The sequence below is a fragment of the Mustela putorius genome, unplaced genomic scaffold (genome assembly GCF_011764305.1).
Source record: "Mustela putorius furo isolate JIRA1106 unplaced genomic scaffold, ASM1176430v1.1 tig00003845_pilon_pilon_pilon, whole genome shotgun sequence".
NCBI lineage: Eukaryota > Metazoa > Chordata > Mammalia > Carnivora > Mustelidae > Mustela > Mustela putorius.
The window spans coordinates 17,077,792-17,095,820 of record NW_025421998.1 but is presented as its reverse complement, the minus strand read 5'-3'; the positions used below and the strand labels follow the sequence as shown (position 1 = coordinate 17,095,820).

The window sequence follows — 18,029 nt, the reverse complement described above, 5'->3', positions numbered from 1 at the left end:
TATCAAAGATCACTTCTGTTTTGAGATATTTCATATAGATTTTGAAATATTAGCTATGGAAACAACTCTTTATTCTCTGTCAGAGACACCTTACCTAATGGAAAGCACTTTTATTGTGAGATCCAAGAAACTTAGTCCTAACTCTAATAAAAGTGATTAGCATTGTGATCTAGGGCAAGTCACCTCATATGTTCTCAGGTCCAAGGTTATAAATAATAGCTAACACTATGCCAGGTATTGCTTCAAATCCTTCACAGTAAGGTATTAACTCTTAATTCTTGCAACAATCCCATGAGGTTGGTACTGTTATTATCTGTTTTTATATATGAGGAAATGGAAGCACAGGAAGGTTAAGTGACTTGCACAGAACCATTCAACTAATTAATGGCAGAACTAAGATTTGAATTCAAGCAGCCTGGCTCTAGAATCCATACTCTTAACCACATTTTTTGGTGCCCTTTGTATGCTATCTTACAAAATGACTTGTAGATGCTGCCTGAGACCCCTGTCTGTTTGGATACTCAATTAATGAAATAATTATGGAGGACCAATCAACTTTTAATTCAAGTGCTTTAAAATAACAACAGTGATGGAGCTTTACTTCTTACCAGTTTTGTTTTGTTTTTTTCCCGGCCATTCGCCACTATGGTATAAGGTGGGTGGAACAGGGAACATATGCATTATTGTAACTAGTAGCTAGCTATTGAATTTCAGTTCCAGGGCTCTTGGTCTTTCTCCAGCATCAAGTCACACATAATAAATCTGGACAAGTTTGCAGGTGCAATAATGAAAGGTTATTTACAAGACCCAACACAAATCCAACTTTTCCAAGTCAATGGCATAATAATTCAAGCAGTCAGTATAAACATTCCTGCAACTCAGAGGTTCTCTTCCAATTTGGGTAATCACTGGAGACTGTGTGAACTGAATTCAGTGAAGTAACAGCTGGATTATTTTGAACTTGAGGTGGGCAACAAATTTATAGAGTTAATGGGGAAAAAAAAACTTGTTTCTTTCTGCTCTTTTTGTAAATTTTGAAGATAAGAGGCTCCTTAAGCTTAAGGATGTATTTTAGTGTTTGTCTCCTAAAAAAATTCTTTGTGGTCATATATTCATGAGAGCTTTAATTACTCCTTCTAAGCTGCCTAAACTGTATTATAACAAGATAGAAGATAGAACTGTATTTGATCTTATATTACAGTTTTTATGCTCTTGTGTCCCCCTTTCCACTAGAGTTACATGAGAGCAGAGACCATATTTCTCTTACATTTTTTCCCTTATATCACCTAATTATAAAAATTGTAATATATTTACATGTAGCCCATGCTCAGTAGAACTTTGTGAGTTTTGTTTATTGGATATACCACTTACATTAGAAAAGGAATCACCCAGCAGTAGAAATTCTTTTCTGTCACTTTGTTCAAAATTGTCCTGAGCTGTGTTTTTTATTTGACTATAGAAACCGTCAATATCAAGTTGCTTCCACTTTATTTACTCAAATAACCCATGTCAGTGTATACATACTTTTTTTCAAACATTAGTTTAATTTGTCTTTTGTGGTTACTTAAATATCTTAAAACTTCTCTAAGATAAGTAAGTTTCTTAATTCTGTTAACAATGATAGTTTCCTTTTAGGCCTACAGATTATGAAATTTTTACTTCATGGTATTTTTATTTTAGTCAAATATTTTACTATTCTGATCTTAATTTTTTTTGCCCAGAAAAGATGATCTACAGGGACACCTGGGTGGCTCAGTCAGTTAAGTGTCTGCCTTTGGCTCGGGTCATGATCCCAGGGTCCTGCGGTCAAGTCCTGTGTTAGGCTCCTTGCTCAGCAGGGAGCCTGCTTCTCCCTCTGCCTGCCATTCTTACTGCTTGTGCTCTCGCACTCTCTCTCTCTCTCTCTCTGGAAAATAAAGTCTTAAAAAAAAAAAAGAAGATAATCTACCAACATACAAAAAACATTTTAAAAGCCCACACTGAGGGGCACCTAGAGGAGCTCAGTCAGTTAAGAATCTGCCTTTGGCTCTGGTCATGTTCTCACGGTCCTGGGATTGAGTTCCACATCCAGCTGTCCACTCAGCATCGAATCTGCTTCTCTCTCTGCCTCTGTGATCCCTCTCCCTCTATGATTGTTTTTGTTCTGTCTAAAATAAATAAAATCTTTAACAACAGCAACCCAAAAAAACCCACATAGATTTCAGAATATAAAAAATATTGTGAAAGATTAGCTGAATAAGATTAATTTGGGGACTATTCAATGACTATTCAGAATTAGGTAGAATATTCCAAACATAGAGATAGCCCTATCATTATACACTTATCCATTCCCCACCCTGACTTATATTCCTTTTTTACAGATTGGTCTGCATAAAAATAGTCTGAGTAGACAGCTCTGCAATTGGAACATAATGGTTTACCAATTAATACCATCCTCACAACTGTTTTTTTCCTTAGATTTACATCACACCTTTAACGGAGGAGGAGACATTCACATTACTTACTAAATACTTTTTGAAAACATAATTTTAATTATAGCCCAACCAGAAACTCTTAATTTTCATTTCAGAGATTTCAGCCTTATTAAGAAGAAATCTTTTTGTTTGCCAAATATCAAGTTTCTACCAGCAAAAGTACATTGTAGAAAATTATAGAATACTGAAAAGATAAAGAATCAAATAAAGACCAATAATCTTAAATATGTTATTCAGCCTACTTCCTGAAATAGTATGTGGTTATTGCGGTCTAAGCTTACTTCTTTCTATAACTCTCTTTTCGGATAGCTCTTGAAAAGCAATGCCAAGGAAGAGGAACACATTTTGGAAGCCGAAAATAAAAAACTAGTAGAAGAGCAGGAAAAACTGAAAACTGAATTAAAGAAGACTTCAGATGGTAACTTTGTGTGCATGTGCAGAAGTAGAAAGTGTAGCATGATATTTTATGCGGTTACACATCACTGTTTTCCCTAAAACAAAACTAATGGCTCAATGTTCTTCTGGCTAAAATAACCAAGAGTGACCTGTTTAAAAATTCCTGCTCAAATGTGAAGATAAAACATGGTTTGGGCCAAGAGAAACATGCTCTGTTATACAGAAAAACATGTAGGTGTTTCAGATCTGTGTTGTAAATATAGATGTTCCTGCCTTAGCAGAAAAGCTATGTTCCTGAAAAGTTGCTTGTAAATACAGTTTTGGAAAATGAATGACATTTTTCCATCATAGTATATCGCTGCTTTGAAAGAAGCAATCGCAGGGGGACAATTTTGATTACAGGAAAATATATTGCTTATCTCAAACCCTAATATTTCCTACCTGCCAGATATAAGGAATGCATTCCCTGAAAAGATACTGATCGTGTAGAGTAAGCAACAATCTGGAATTGTTGACAATTTGAATGGCTTATTCTAAAATACATTACAATTCAGGACTTGGGAAGGCACCTATTTCTTCTGTTTTTTTTTTTTTTTCTTAAAAAAAATTCTAATAGCATTTTCTTATTTGTCAAAGAAAAAATTCTTACTGCTTATAGCCACATAACACAGAAAAGTAGGTACCCCAAGTCCAGTGTCATCCCAAGAAACTCAAGAGTAAAAATCTGTGACTTGACCCTTGGACAACATCCTTGCATATAACAGATATTCCTTGATGTTGGCCAGACAGTGGCAGACTTCTCAGCCAGCCAGAGTTAAGGTAATGGATCAATGCATAGACCTCCAATTTCAAATCTCTTCCACCACTTTATGTTGGAAGTAAATTGGAGAATGTTCAGTGACTGAATCAAGGATCTATTTTTAGACTATAAGTTTATACTTTTTAAAGAGATCTCAGCTTAATAAAAGTTTTTTATAATATAACTTGCTTTATTGGTTATCTATTTATCATATTTGGATAGAGGTTACTTCATCATGATATATTTGAATTTGATATGGAAAGCCCAAAGATAAAAGCTGATTCTGTAAAAACAAAACAAAAATCTGTAGGATATTTCATATGATATAAAATTCTTTAATTGCTTTCTTACTTCTTATTTAAAGTGAAAAAAAAAAGATTAGAAGCAGTAAGTTAAAAAATAAGTTACTCTTCTAGACAAGATAGTGCATTATGTGGTTGATGTAGTATAGTCCAAAATTCATCGCTGGTACTGTTCTCTCTTGTGTCATTACAAAAGATTTGGAACATGATCAAGAATTTTTCACACTTACATGAAAATAAATTTAGTAATCACCCACCTTCTACATTAGATGTTTAAGAAGAGAAGCAGTATTCTTTTTTTACCCAGCATAAAATATTGCTGCTAATCCTTTTGAAGACTGCAAGGGACCGTTTCCAAAATACCTTTAATTAGTATAAAATAGTTCCAAAATACCTTTAATTAGTATAAAAAAACTGTTTCAAAATCTTGCTTTTTTTTTTCATACCTATCTTGGCATGAATTCCTCTTTTAATGTAAGAAGGGTGGTACAAAAAGACAACAACAAGTTGTTTGCCACATTACACCTTCCTTTTCCTTTGCCTTTCAAAAATCCCAACTTTAAGGTATTTTGAGCTTTGACTTTAGAACTCTGAGATATAACTCTAAACCTAATATTATTTTAGCGTAATATAAAGAAACTCAGTATTTCTTTAACAGACAATTGAGATGTTTGGAATAGATGAACTCTTTGATAATATAGACATTGTGTTTATGATCTGATAGCAAGAGATACCAGCCTCTGTGTTTAAAGTGTAGACTACAAACCTTCTTTCAGAGTGAATCAGAGCTGAGGTAAAAGCAGATTTTACCTGTTTGAGTATGTCCTGTTAGGTTTCTGCAAGATGTGTAATATTTTATGAACACATTTTATGTACCCAAAATTATTATTTCACATAACAGTATTAGTGACCTTGAGAAGATCAAAGCTCCGTTTCTAAAAGAGATATATCTTTAGCTATGTTCTCCTGACATATTCCAGTCAATTTCATTAAGGCAAGGACTAAGAAATTACGTAAATTAATAATGCAAGGGATTCAGATGAATTCAGTAGCACTGTGCTTTGTGTTGTATATTACCATTCAAAAATAATCATTGATTTCTCAACATTGAGGATATTAAGACTGACAGTGCTTAAGAATTGTTTCAGAAAGTTCTTTTATATTTGAAAATTGAGTAGAAAAGCAGTGTGATTTCTCTCTTAATGGAGACAAATAGATTCAGTATGCATTTTTCTCACCCTTGGTGTTTGTTTAATCTAAGTAAAACCTTTTCTCCGAAGTATACTAGTGGAGATAGAGCATAAATACAAATGTTTATTTAAACTGGTTAACTTCAAACTGGAAAAGCGGTGTTCTGAACCAAGGTATTAAGAACACTCTCTTAGTAGTGCCAAACACTCCATCAGTTTTTAATCACCAACTCAGATTTGGACCAGAGTTAGTAAATTGTTGTGCTTCAGTGCAGTAATATGGCCCTGGTGATCCAAAAGAGAGTATGCATGTCCCAGAGCACCTCATTTATAGTAGGACTAACCTAGTCAGGTATAAGGACATGATCTGTCATTTTTAATGATCTGTTTAACAATAACTCTGATACCCCAGTATGTGGAGTAATTGGGAAAGGGCACTGCCATGAAAAATAAGAACTTATCTCTGAAGATTTACGAAGCTCACATATTAATAATAATAAAAGAACTCAGAAGCTCTCATAATAAAAATAGATCTTGAATGAAGTGAAAAATCTTGTGATGTCCGAGGCGATTGACTTCAAAGGAGTCTCCCAGGATAACTCCTGGTTTTTATTCTTTTTTTTTTTTTAAAGATTTTATTTATCAGAGAGAGAGGGGGAGAGAGCAAGCACAGGCAGACAGAATGGCAGGCAGAGGCAGAGGGAGAAGCAGGCTCCCTGCTGAGCAAGGAGCCCAATGTGGGACTCGATCCCAGGACGCTGGGATCATGACCTGAGCCGAAGGCAGCTGCTTAACCAACTGAGCCATCCAGGCGTCCCCTGGTTTTTATTCTTAAAAATAAATACTTTCTTGGCTTTTATGCTTATAAATAAATACTTTCTCAGTATATATTAACTAGAGGAGACATGTCCCATTCATTTAATGCCTGCATTCATGCAATGGTAAAAGTAGATAATGATTTTAAAAGCGAGGGCACTGTCTGGCTCAGTTGGAAGAGCCTGGGACTCTTGATCTCAGGGTCGTGAGTTCGAGCCTGATGTGAAGTATAGAGATTTCTTAAATAAAGCAAAACAAAAATTTTTTATAATAAATATGTTTTAATAAAACAATAATAATATAATATTTAGTAAAATAATAATATTTAATAAAAATTAACAATTGAAATGATTGAGTTTCAGGGTACCTGCCTGGCTCAGTCAGGGTCATGAGTTCAAGCCCCACATTGGGCATAGAGCTTACTTTAAAAAAAAGTGATTTTTATGTGGAAATGTCTCCTTATTCCTTTATGAACAGAAATGTATTCATTACATGCTACATTTTAAAAGGAGTTCTCAGAGCTGCCAGTCTTATGGTAGAGGTTGAGTAGTGGCCTGCCTATTTCTGCTGCATAAAGGGAAAAGAAGAAAAGACAAAAAAGTGATTGAGGCAAATTCCTTGATCCTGGCTTTATCCTCCTTCTCTCCATACCTCCCTGCCTCCTCCTTTCCTTCCTTCCTCTTTCGTCCCACCAGCAATTTTTTAAGGAACTTTTCAAACAATGTATTTATTGCAAAATCTTTTAATATGGAACATAGAAACATAAGCTTTTTATACAGATTTAAAACTGAGGGATGGAACACCTGGATGGTTCAGTTGGGTGAGCGTCCAACTCGTCCTCTCTGCTGGGGTCTTGATCTTGGGGTCATGAGTTCAGGCCACACATTGAGCTCTGAGCCTACTTTTTTAAGAAATGAAAAATAAAATAAATACGTAAAACTGAGGGCTTTCGAATTCCTTATAAATGAGTTATTTGAGCCATCTAAAAATAAATTCTCAAAGTCTAACATAAGCATGTTTTACCCCTGAAAATTTTTGTGAGCATGAACCATCTTTAATTTACAGCCATATCAAAGCCATCACCCTATTTTAAAGTTGTTAATAGTTTAAACAAAAATGTGTCCGTTTTGTCATATTTTTTGCTTTATTTCCTTTTAATGAGCTTTTATAATTTGAATAAGAAATTCAAATTTTTTTCTCCTCTGTTTATATAACTGGGAGTTTCTGCTTCTTTTCCATCTCCTTCCCTTCTCTTAATAACTGAAGTAAAGTCCATATTAAAAAATAATAGTACAGGGTGCCTGGGTGGCTCAGTGGGTTGGGCCGCTGCCTTCAGCTCAGGTCATGATCCCAGGGTCCTGGGATCGAGTCCCGCATCGGGCTCTCTGCTCAGCAGGGAGCCTGCTTCCCTCTCTCTCTCTCTGCCTGCCTCTCCATCTACTTGTGATTTCTCTCTGTCAAATAAATAAATAAAATCTTAAAAAAAAATAATAGTACAGTGTATTTGATGGATGTGACAATAGACAATATGTAATGAATAGTATATTAAGCAAAAAATTGCTCCAAGCTATTGATAGTAATTGTCTTTGGCATATACAAAGAATTTATTTTTTTCTGGAGTTGAAATTATTTTCTGTAATGAATTACTTCTACATGTACAGTGAAAAGGATAAAAAAACAAACAAAATCTCTTCCAAATATCCAGGTAATCTAAGGCATTCATTTTTGGGGCTTGAATCACCTAATCGATTGAGTCTATTCCCAACTTTACTTTGAGAGTATATACTACATATTAGAAGTTGTTTAACCATTGCTAAATGACATGGATCACTTTACAAAATCTGAAAATGTACAGAGTCGTTCTAGTCAAGTCACTGAATCTTTTTAGGCTGCAGTTTTCTGTAAAATGAGGGAATAGGCTACTTAACCTTTAATGTCTGTGTGTCTCCAAATAATACAATTAAACAAAAATTACCATTAAGTCCTATTTTCACTGTGGCTTTTTGACCCTTAAAATTGTATTTATTTTTCATGAGAGAAAATTTTTCACCGTAAGTTACCTTTCTTCCAAACTGAGTTCAGCAGGTGGTTAATTAAGCCATATTCCTCACAGAAAAATGTTTCATGTAGGCTTAGAGTCATTAGGACAGGACCTGGCATGTTTTATCGACCCATTAGCTTATAACTCAAGTGTGTTATATGGAATGGGGTTACAAATCTTAACCCTCTTGGGTGAGACATAACCATTTCTCACTAGGTTATAGTATGGTTGTTTGTTTAGAACATCTTTTAGAATACTGATATGGAATAATATAACTGCAAGAGAGGAGAAATGATTTAGTAAAGAAATCAACATGCTCTTTTCATTAAAAATATTGGGGAAATAAAAAAGAAGATTAGATCTTTAAATCTTTTCTCTCTGAGTATCTTTCCTTACAGAATTATAACACAAAGTAGTCACTGTAATGCTTAAACAGAATACCTAATTCTTTTTTTTTTTTTTTTAAGATTCTATTTATTTATTTGACAGACAGAGAACACAAGTAGGCAGAGAGAGAAGAGGAAGCAGGCTCCCTACTGAGCAGAGAGCCTGAAGTAGGGCTCGATCCCAGGACCCTGGGATCATGACCTGAGGCTTTAACCTCAGAGGCAGAGGCTTTAACCCACTGAGCCACCCAGACGCCCCTAATTCTTTTTTTTTTTTTAACCAGAGTTTTCATATACAGAAATACTGAAAGTTGAAAGTACTACTACAGGGCTTACAGTGAAAAACAGCAATTTCCTGAGACCCTCCCCAGAAACAGCTGTGTTCAGCTCATTTGGCTGTTTATTCTGATGTTCAGTTCCAGATTTCTAAACGCAATGTTTGGGTAGCTGTTTTTTGATCTTTCAGTGTGTGGGATTTTTTCTTTGACTTTCTTACATAGAAGAGAAGAACTTAGCTCTCTTGCCCAGCTACTCAGACACATTTCCCATCCCCTGTCATTCCAATATGAGCATATCATAATTTTTCTTACATCACATTATTATGAGTATGTACCTACTATTCATCATTGTCATGAGAACCCCTTTGCCCCTTTCCTGCACGGATACCCTTTTTCCTGAGTTCCATGTTTTCCATGTTTTATTTACTCTCTCCTTTTGGTAGAACATACCATCCAGTAGCTTACTGAGGAAGAATACATGAAAGGTAAACAACTTGAAGCCATGAATGTCTGGAAATCATTATTTTTTGAAACTATCATTACTTTAGCCTTACCCTTCTTTGAAAATTGCTTAACCTCAGAAATTCAAAGGCAGTGCTCCATTATCTTGTTTCTGTTGTTTCCATTGACATAGCCAGTCATTCCAGTCCCAGATTCTTTTTGTACATGACCTGTTTTGTTTTGTTTTGCCTTCTGGAAACTTGTGGAGTCTTCTTTCTGTCCTCAGGGTTATAAAATTTCTTCATGAGAGGGATTTTAGGAGGCAGGAGGAACAAACAAGATTAGCGGAAGGAGGGAAAGCAAAAATATAAGATGACTCCAGGTTTCTAATTTGGTTGACTAGGTAGGTAATACTTTTAACTTAGATTAAGACCAAAGGAGATGTGGGGTGCCTTCTTTTATTTAGAGAGAGAGAAAGCAGATAAAATAAGTGTGGTTATAAAATAAGTGAGGGGCCATCAGGATATCCTAGTGAAAATGCCCAAAAAACAATTGTAAATACAAATTCAAAGCTTAAAAGAAAGGTCATCTGGGGGCGCCTGGGTGGCTCAGTGGGTTAAAGCCTCTGCCTTCAGGTCCTGGGATCAAGCCCCGCATCGGGTTCCCTGCTGAGTGGGGAGCCTGCTTCCTCCTCTCTCTCTGCCTGCCTCTCTGCCTTCTTGTGATCTCTGTCTGTCAAATAAATAAATAAAATCTTTAAAAAAATTTTTAAAAAAAGTAAGGTCATCTGAAGCTCGAGTTGAAACCATCATACATATGGATAACTCTCAGTTAAGTCAAGGAATTAATGGGAAAAAGCAAGGAAGACTGTATTGAGTGAGAAGGGAGAGGTGTGAACACAGAACTCTGGCACATACCAACATTTGAGGCTTAGGCTGAGAAGAATCAGAGGTGCCCCCTGAGAACGAGTCACCTCTGGCCATCTGATTCTGTCATTTAGGTAGTAGGAAAGAGCCTCTGGGTTCCAGGTAGAGGCCTCTACCTTGCAATGTGTCTTAATAATGTGAAGCCTGCTGATGACCAAGAGGGTATTTATAATATGAAATGCTAAGTGTAATTACAAGATTTTCTTCTAAAATTTTAAAATGTCTTTGAGGAGTACCTGGGTGGCTCAGTCGGCCGAATGTCTGACCCTTGGTTTCAGCTTGGGTTATGATATCAGGGTCATGAGATCAAGCCCCGTGTCAGGCTCTACGCTCAGTGGGGAGTCTGCTTGAGGATTCTTGCTCTCCCTCTCCCCCTCCCCCAACACACTTTCTCTCTCTCTTTCTCTCAGATAAATAAATCTTTAAAAAAAAAAAAAAAGACATTTTTGAAAGGTATTTTGAAATTGCAAGAAGGAACAGAGTGAGAAGCGTGTGGCTAACATGAGTTGGAGCAAGTTAGGATACATGAGGAATCTGAAGCTTGGGAAACAAAGATCGCTCAGTCATGCTCTCTCCTCTCTGGACTACCTCACAGATTACTGTAATTTGATCTTTTATTCCAAACTTGAAAACCGATAGTATTTTCCTTCACTTCCTCTTTCCCCTTCTTGTTTCATCTTCTTCTCAGTTATTGGCAGGAGATTGCTGTTGAAGTAAATTTTTATTAACCCAACACTTCTGAAGGTTTGTATTTAATTTCGAGAAGTCTTCCAGTGATTTTCCTGAAACCAGCTTTGCCCTCTACACTAGATTAATAGCACATCCTGCTTCATAGAAGGCCCCACAACCTTCATGAACCAAATACCTCTCAACAGTTTTTATAGGATCAGTTCCTGAGGTTTGAGATTCTGTGGATGGCCACATTTCCTGAAGGATTACGTATTAAAGAGGTTTTAGCAACATGGAGTCTTTGCTGCATTCCATTTATGAACTTTTCCGTTTACCTGCCATAGACGAAGTATGTTGCTGGATACGAGGAGGGATACCAAGGCACATATAGTATCATCCCAGTCTTCAGGGATCTCTAGTGAGAACTGTAGATACATTCACTCATAACAGGAATGTGAGGCAAGGGATGGTAACTGAACTGAAGGGAAAGCTCAAAGGGCTGTGGTAGCACAGAGGAGAAAGAGATGGATTCTTATTGGCAGAGTTGAGGAAGATTTCATAGGGGAGGTATTTGAGCTTGGTCTCAGAGATGAGAGGGATTTCAGAAGCAGAGAGGACTGTGTCTTCCCCTAGCCTCAGCAATGCACACGATCCAAGGATTAAAGGCCATTATGCCTAAGAGAACAGTTTATGGATTGGTTAGTGGAGTGGGCGTGATGAGGATGCCAAGCAATCTGAGACAAGATCTGGGGACCATGAGTACCATGTGTACAAGTCTATCGTTTATTCTAAATTGAGCCCAGAGATGGCAGCAGGTTTTAAGCAAGAAAATAGAGAGCCAGAAAGTCTTTCACCAAATAATTTGTAGACGAGATTTAGATAGAGAAGAAAGAATAAATAGCTCTCAAATGTATAAATGTCTTTATTTAAGAATTCCCTTGAACAGTTTGTTGAAGATGCTAAGAGCATCTGATATTTGGAAATGCGGAGTTTAAAGTTACTCATACTTCATTTGAGACCAGCTTTTGCATATTAGCCTCTCTGGGACCTTGGGGAAGGAATTTACTCTAAGCTGTAGCTCTTCATGGAGTCATTGCATATAAAGCATACAGCCCAGTGCCTGTTCTGTGTTCAATTTTAATAATGTGCTAGGCTTTACCATTATTGTTGTTATTTCTATCAGAAAAGCTTCCAGGTTAAACAAGGAATGACTGAAGCATTTTAAAAAGAAAAGTTTATGCCTGAGTTTTCAACCTAAAAAATTTTATCAAAACTAATTTAAAACCTTTTCCTCAAGTTAGGAGATAATTTTTCTGACAATATCTTACTTTACAAATGCATGTAATACTGCCTTTTTGGTACACCATAATGAAAAGACAGATTTAAGGTAAAATCTTTCCCAAGTTTCTAAATTGAAAAAGAGAAAAAGACCTTTCAGAGTCTGATCAGTGGTATAACATGCCAGTGTTAGATGTTTGACTTGTTCATTTGCTAATTAAATCTGGGGTTGGTTTATAAAACCGAAGTAAAATAACAGCTCTGTTCTTTTCTGTGGGTGTCTTGGAAAGTTATTAGTTGAGTCCAGTGTGTTTTAAATGCCCAGTGTGTCTGGGTGATGGACAGCGAAATGGGTTTGTTTGTGCTTTCAAAGCTGGAGCATGAGTTTTTTGCTTTAGAGGCACCTGGCTGACTCAGTTGGTAGAGCACATGACTCTGATCTCAGGGCTGTGAGTTCTAGCCCCACGTTGGGTATAAAGATTACTTAAAAATAAAGTCTTAAAAAAAAAAAAGTTTTTTGCTTTAGAGGTTGCCTGATCACCCAGAGTCTCAGATCAGCCTATCCAAAATTAAATTTGTCATCCTCTCCAAATTATCCCCGCTTTGGGTTCCTGAATCAAAAGCTGTCAGCTAGATTACTAGAAAAATAAAGGGGGGGGGAATCTCTTCTTTCTAAAATTAAATCTCATTGCAAGCCCCCTGTCTGGATAGCCTTTGTTCTTTCTATAAGGAAAATTGATGGAGTTAAAATGGGAAACTTTTTAGGAGGCTTCTTAAAATTTTCGGAATGATTTGGATCCTGTAGTTCTTCTGAGTAAATTTATGATTTAAGAGAAACTGATAACACTTAACAAGTGTTGTTTTAGAACAAGGGCCAGCAAACTATAGGCCAAATCTTGCCTGCTGTCTTGTTTTTATAGATTAAATTTTACTGGAATGAAGCCATGCTTATTCGTTCACATATTTTCTATGACTACAGAGTTGAGTAGACTAGACAGAGTCTGCATGGCACAGAAAAAAATATTTACTATCCAGCCCTTTATAGAAATAGTTTGGGAACCCATATTTAAGGTCTTTAAATAAAAAAGAGTATCTTTTTCAGTTTAAGTGAGGTGATGCTGAAAAAAATTCCTTCTCCCATCAATATTGTTATAAAATTTGGTGTGTACCTAATTGCTTGTTGAATATTGATCAGATAATTAAAGAAATTATATATATTTATGTATAGTAAAGCTAGTTCTTTGTTTATAGTCCACACAAATTCACTCCTTCAATTCTCTTTGGGTTCAATTCTCATGATGGGTGAATTCTTCTAGATGTCATGTATTTCTTTTGCTTACACATGACCTTGCTTTATTAAGTGTACCCTTTCTAAAGCAGTTTGTATAACCTGTACTTAACACGGTGCTTTGCCTAAAATGTGTATCCTGATTTTTAAGGGAAAAGCCGGCATATTAATGTAGTTTATAATTATTCTTTGCTAAGTAACAGATCCAAAATTGTTTTCTTAAGCATTTAAGCAACCTAACTAAGATTAATTGAGGAAGTCTTTATGCATTTATCTTTTCACCAACAGCACACACATTGGGGCTGATTTTATTAAATTAGGAAACCTATTTGTCAAGTTCCCTGGCCCAGAGTACCAGTAAACTTTGAAATAACTACACACCTGAAGATCCATGTCTTTTCTAAAACCCAAAACGACTTTACTCATGAACCTCACCCATGTTCCCAGTAGCCCAGAATGTATGGGCAGGCACTCATATATGCAGAGTAATCATTCATTTTCCCTTTGTTCTGTGCAGGAGAAAAGTAGGTCTATATTTGGTTTTATTTATTAATGTTGACTCTGTGATATAATTAGTTGTGCAGCTTTGTTTCCATTCCAGAGATGTCTTAATCCTCCTCCTGCAGAGAATGCAGTCTTGTAAAACATGTCCCCGTTTGGTCTTTGTGCCTTTTTGTTTGGCTTCTTCGTATTGCCACCGGCGTAGTTTTTCAGCACCACGGATCTGATGATACCTCTGCGCTATTTAAAACTCTTCCTTGGTGCCTGTCACCTTTGCAGCTCTCCAGGATGACACACATAATCTTCTGTGATCTGGCCCCCGCCGTCATCTCCAGCTCTGTCCCCCAGTTTTGTCCAATCTAAATGTTATACTCCTACTCCATTAAATATCGGAATTGGGAGTTCTTCTTACAGTAGTGTTTCCATCTTCTCCCATTTGCCCAGGACTGCAGGTCTCCTTCCTTAATCCTTCACTCTTGTCGTTAGCTTACACTCATCCTTCAGCTCCAACACTGCCATGTCTAAGAAGGCTCCCCGAAACTCCCTTCCACTTAGACTGAGGAACACCTTGTGGGCCTCCATAGTGCTGTGTGCTTGCTTATGTGCTAGCATGCTCTGTAGAAATTTCCTTTTCATTCATTTGTCTTTCTTTCAAGACCCTAAGTGCTGTGAAGGCCAGGGCCACGTCTAAGTCAACTCTTGTTTCCCCAGTATGAGGCTTGCGTCCCAAACACTGACTTTTGTGCCTTCTCTTCCTTCCGTACCTCGTCTCCTTTATCTCCTTACCCCGTCGCTCCCCCCTCCCCCTTCCTTCTCTACTCCCTGGCTCTCTCTAGGACCTAGCTCTGGTTAATTTTCACATCTTTACCAACTTGGCATCTGCACCCAAACATGTCACCATTGCTGAAGGGACCAACTTTTTGCTTTAAATAAGTGGTCTCTAAATTCTGTGGGCCATCAACATGCACGACTGTTATGTCGAACTTCTCTAAAATCTCCTTTCCACACTCCAAAACTATCAGATCTCATCACACTGTGAAATTCTAAGTTTACCCTCTTTCATCAGGCACAAAGAATTAATCGGACAACAACTTCATCTTCTCACCACCAAACTACCGTCCTCCAGCCGGCTGGGCTCATGGGTTCCCATGGATTAGGTTTCCATCCCTCATCCAGTGCTGTGGATCCCAGTCTCCAGGACTTTGCTTCTGCAGTCACTCCTGCACTTCCTGTCACTCTGCAGAAGTCCTCAGGGATCTCCGACGCAACAGAAACTTCCCTCCGTCTCCTATTCCTCCAGCTATTGCCTCCGTTTCTCTGTTCTACTTCAGAACCAGATTTTTTTTTCCTTTAAACCTTTTTTTATTTTAAAGAGTTTATTTATTTTTTTGACAGAGATCACAAGTAGGCAGAGAGGCAGGCAGAGAGAGAGGGGGAAGCAGGTTCCCTGCTGAGCAGAGAGCCTGATGCAGGGCTCAATCCTAGAATCCTGAGATCATGACCTGAGCGGAAGGCAGAGGCTTAACCCACTGAGCCAGGTGCCCCTCCTTTTAACTTTTTATTCAGGCATAATTTCAAACTCACAGGAAAGACACATGAATAATATCAAGAAATTCCTCTGCACCCTTCACTCAGTTCCCCACTGATAACACTTTACATTTGCCTTATCTTGTTCTCTCACCCTCTTTGTATTATTCTCTCACTTACTATTTGGATATTTTCCAAATGTTGATTTCCTAACTCCCCCACTCCTTTTACATTAGTCAGATGCCATTCTGATAAGGAGGAGTCGTCCTTCGTCCCCTAGTTATTTACGTGTTTCTTTAATACTTTCAGTGGGTTAGAATCCATTATGAGCATTGCACTTTTTGTTCAGCTTGTCTCAGAATTGGCATTCGGAGTCTTTTCAAGTGGGGTCTCGTATCATTTTGTCATTTCCCCATTCTGTAGACACTTACTTTCTGGAATAATGAGACATTGCAAGCTCACCTTATACTTTCCCTTCTCCAGCCCTTGAATCAAACATTTCTCCAAAGAGCCTTCATTCCTTTAAGCAGAAAATGGGATTTAGAAAATGGGATCTGGATTCTGGATGTGTCCATTCCTTACTGGGACGTCATTTATTTATAGGCTCTCTCAGCAGACAGCACAGAGGGCAGCTTAAATTCCAGCTCTCTAGAGAAACTTCGTGACTACCCGGTCTCATAGCCATCCAGTCCCTCGGCCAGCAGTCTGTCTGGACTTCTGTGTGACACTTAGCACTTGGCTGGTCTCTGTATTGTGTCTTCCTCCCAGATTAGAAAATGGCTTTTGTGAGAATAAAGACCCTAGCGATCTTCTCACTCAGCACTCAGAAAAATGCCTGATGCCGAGTAAGTTTTTGAAGGGATAGATGAGTGGGTAACTCCCTTGTCTTGGGACAGCTTCATCTGTGTAACAGCTTCTTTTGTGTCATAAGCAACAGGAACGTCAGCAGTTAGAGACCAGAAGAATCTCCTTTCTCATGTTGTTTTTTTAAGATTGTATTTATTTCTTTTGAGAGAGTGTGCAGGGAGGGGCAGAGGCAGAGGGAGAGACAATCTGAAACAGAATCCATGCTGAGCATGACCCTGAGATCTTATGATCTCATGACCCTGACATCATGACTGAGCTGAAATCAAGAGCCGGATGCTTAACCATCTGAGCCACCCCAGTGCCCCTTTCCTCATATTCTTGATGAAACGGGGAAGATTTGCCATCGCTGTTAAGGAGCTTATTTCTCACTGCTCTTCTATGTTTATTGTACGTATGACCCTAATACATGATTACATAACAACTCTTCTTTTGAACTCTGATTTTAAATATTTAATGTATTAAGCCCATGCTTCTTTACTAGAATATCTGTTTCTCCTTTATGCACCTTCGTACTGTTTACTCATTGACTTTAAAATAGTACCACTTGGTCCTTGTTTGTTCTTTTAATACACACTGTAATACGGGATTGAAAAACATATCAAGGGGCGCCTGGGTGGCTCCGTGGGCTAATCCTCTGCCTTCGGCTCAGGTCATGATCCCAGGGTCCTGGGATCGAGCCCCACATTGGGCACTCTGCTCGGCGGGGAGCCTGCTTCCTCCTCTCTCTCTGCCTGCCTCTATGCCTACTTGTGATTTCTCTCTCTGTGTGTCAAATAAATAAAAATCTTAAAAAAAAAAAGAAAGAAAAAAACATATCAAGATTTTTTACAAAAGAAAATTTTAACTAATTTTTTCTTTAGTTAGAACAAAGGAATCATGCATACCCTATTTGATAGTTTCTTACTTAGATAGTACTTATAGCCTAATGAATGTTATATTATCTGATCCTGTATGTGTAGTGTTTTGTTTTATTGTGTTCCCCTTGTGCTTTTTTTAAGTAAATTTTATATGTTAAAAGAGGTCAGACTTATGGAAAAACTGCTAAGATAGTACAGAATTTTCCCATGTGCCCCATACTCCATTTCCCTATTATTGATGTTTTGCATTAATGTGATACATTTATACAACTAAATGAGCCAGTTTTCATACAGTATTATTGACTAAATTCCCTAGTTTCATTAAATTTTCCTTAGTTTTCACCTGATTTTTTTTTTATTTCCAGGATCTCATTCAGGATACCACAGTGTACTTGATAGTTATATCTCCCTTAGACTCAGCTTGGCTAGATTAACTTCTCAGACTTGCCTTATTTTTGATGACTTTGACAGTTTGGGGAAGTAGTGGTCAGGTATTTTGTAGAATGTTTCTCTGTTGGCATTTATCTGATCTTTATCTTATGTTTAGACTAGGGTTGTAGGATTTGAGAGGAAAGTCACAGAGGTCAAGTGCCACTCTCTTCACGTTACATCAAGAGTACATACCAACACAATTTATCACTGCGGGGGTTGGCCTTGACCACCTGACTTTGGTGGCATTTGTCAGGGTTCTTTACTGTAAAGTTACCTTTTTTATTCCCTCTTTCCATAATGCACTTTTTGGAAGGAAGTCACAGCTAACACTTAAGAAATACTCTAAGGGGTGTCTAGGTGGCTCAGTTGGTTGAGCGTCTTGACTCTTTGGTTTTGGCTCAGGTCATGACCTTGGGTTTGTGGGATGAAACCCTGAGTGGAGCTTCATGCTTATCACAAAATCAGCTTGACATTCTCTCTTTCTCTGCTCTCTCCCTGCTTGCATGCACATGTATTCTCTCTCTCCAGTAAATAAATAAATAAATAGTTCTTTTAAAAAAT

At 37.5% G+C, this 18,029-nt stretch overlaps 1 protein-coding gene and 1 non-coding gene across 4 annotated transcripts in view; both read left to right on the top strand.

Moving 5' to 3' along the window:
* LOC101678001 (B cell receptor associated protein 29) overlaps positions 1-18,029 on the top strand; it is a 49,080-nt gene that overhangs the window by 12,611 nt on the left and 18,440 nt on the right. For all 3 annotated transcript variants that reach the window (XM_045089663.1, XM_013060119.2, XM_004739531.3), the window contains exon 6: positions 2,784-2,892. In XM_045089663.1, coding sequence (XP_044945598.1) covers positions 2,784-2,892 — 109 coding nt within the window. The remainder of the gene's footprint in view (positions 1-2,783; positions 2,893-18,029) is intronic.
* LOC123387130 lies at positions 6,417-6,552 on the top strand. The gene has a single exon (XR_006601485.1). It is a non-coding gene; the product is annotated as a small nucleolar RNA U109 (small nucleolar RNA).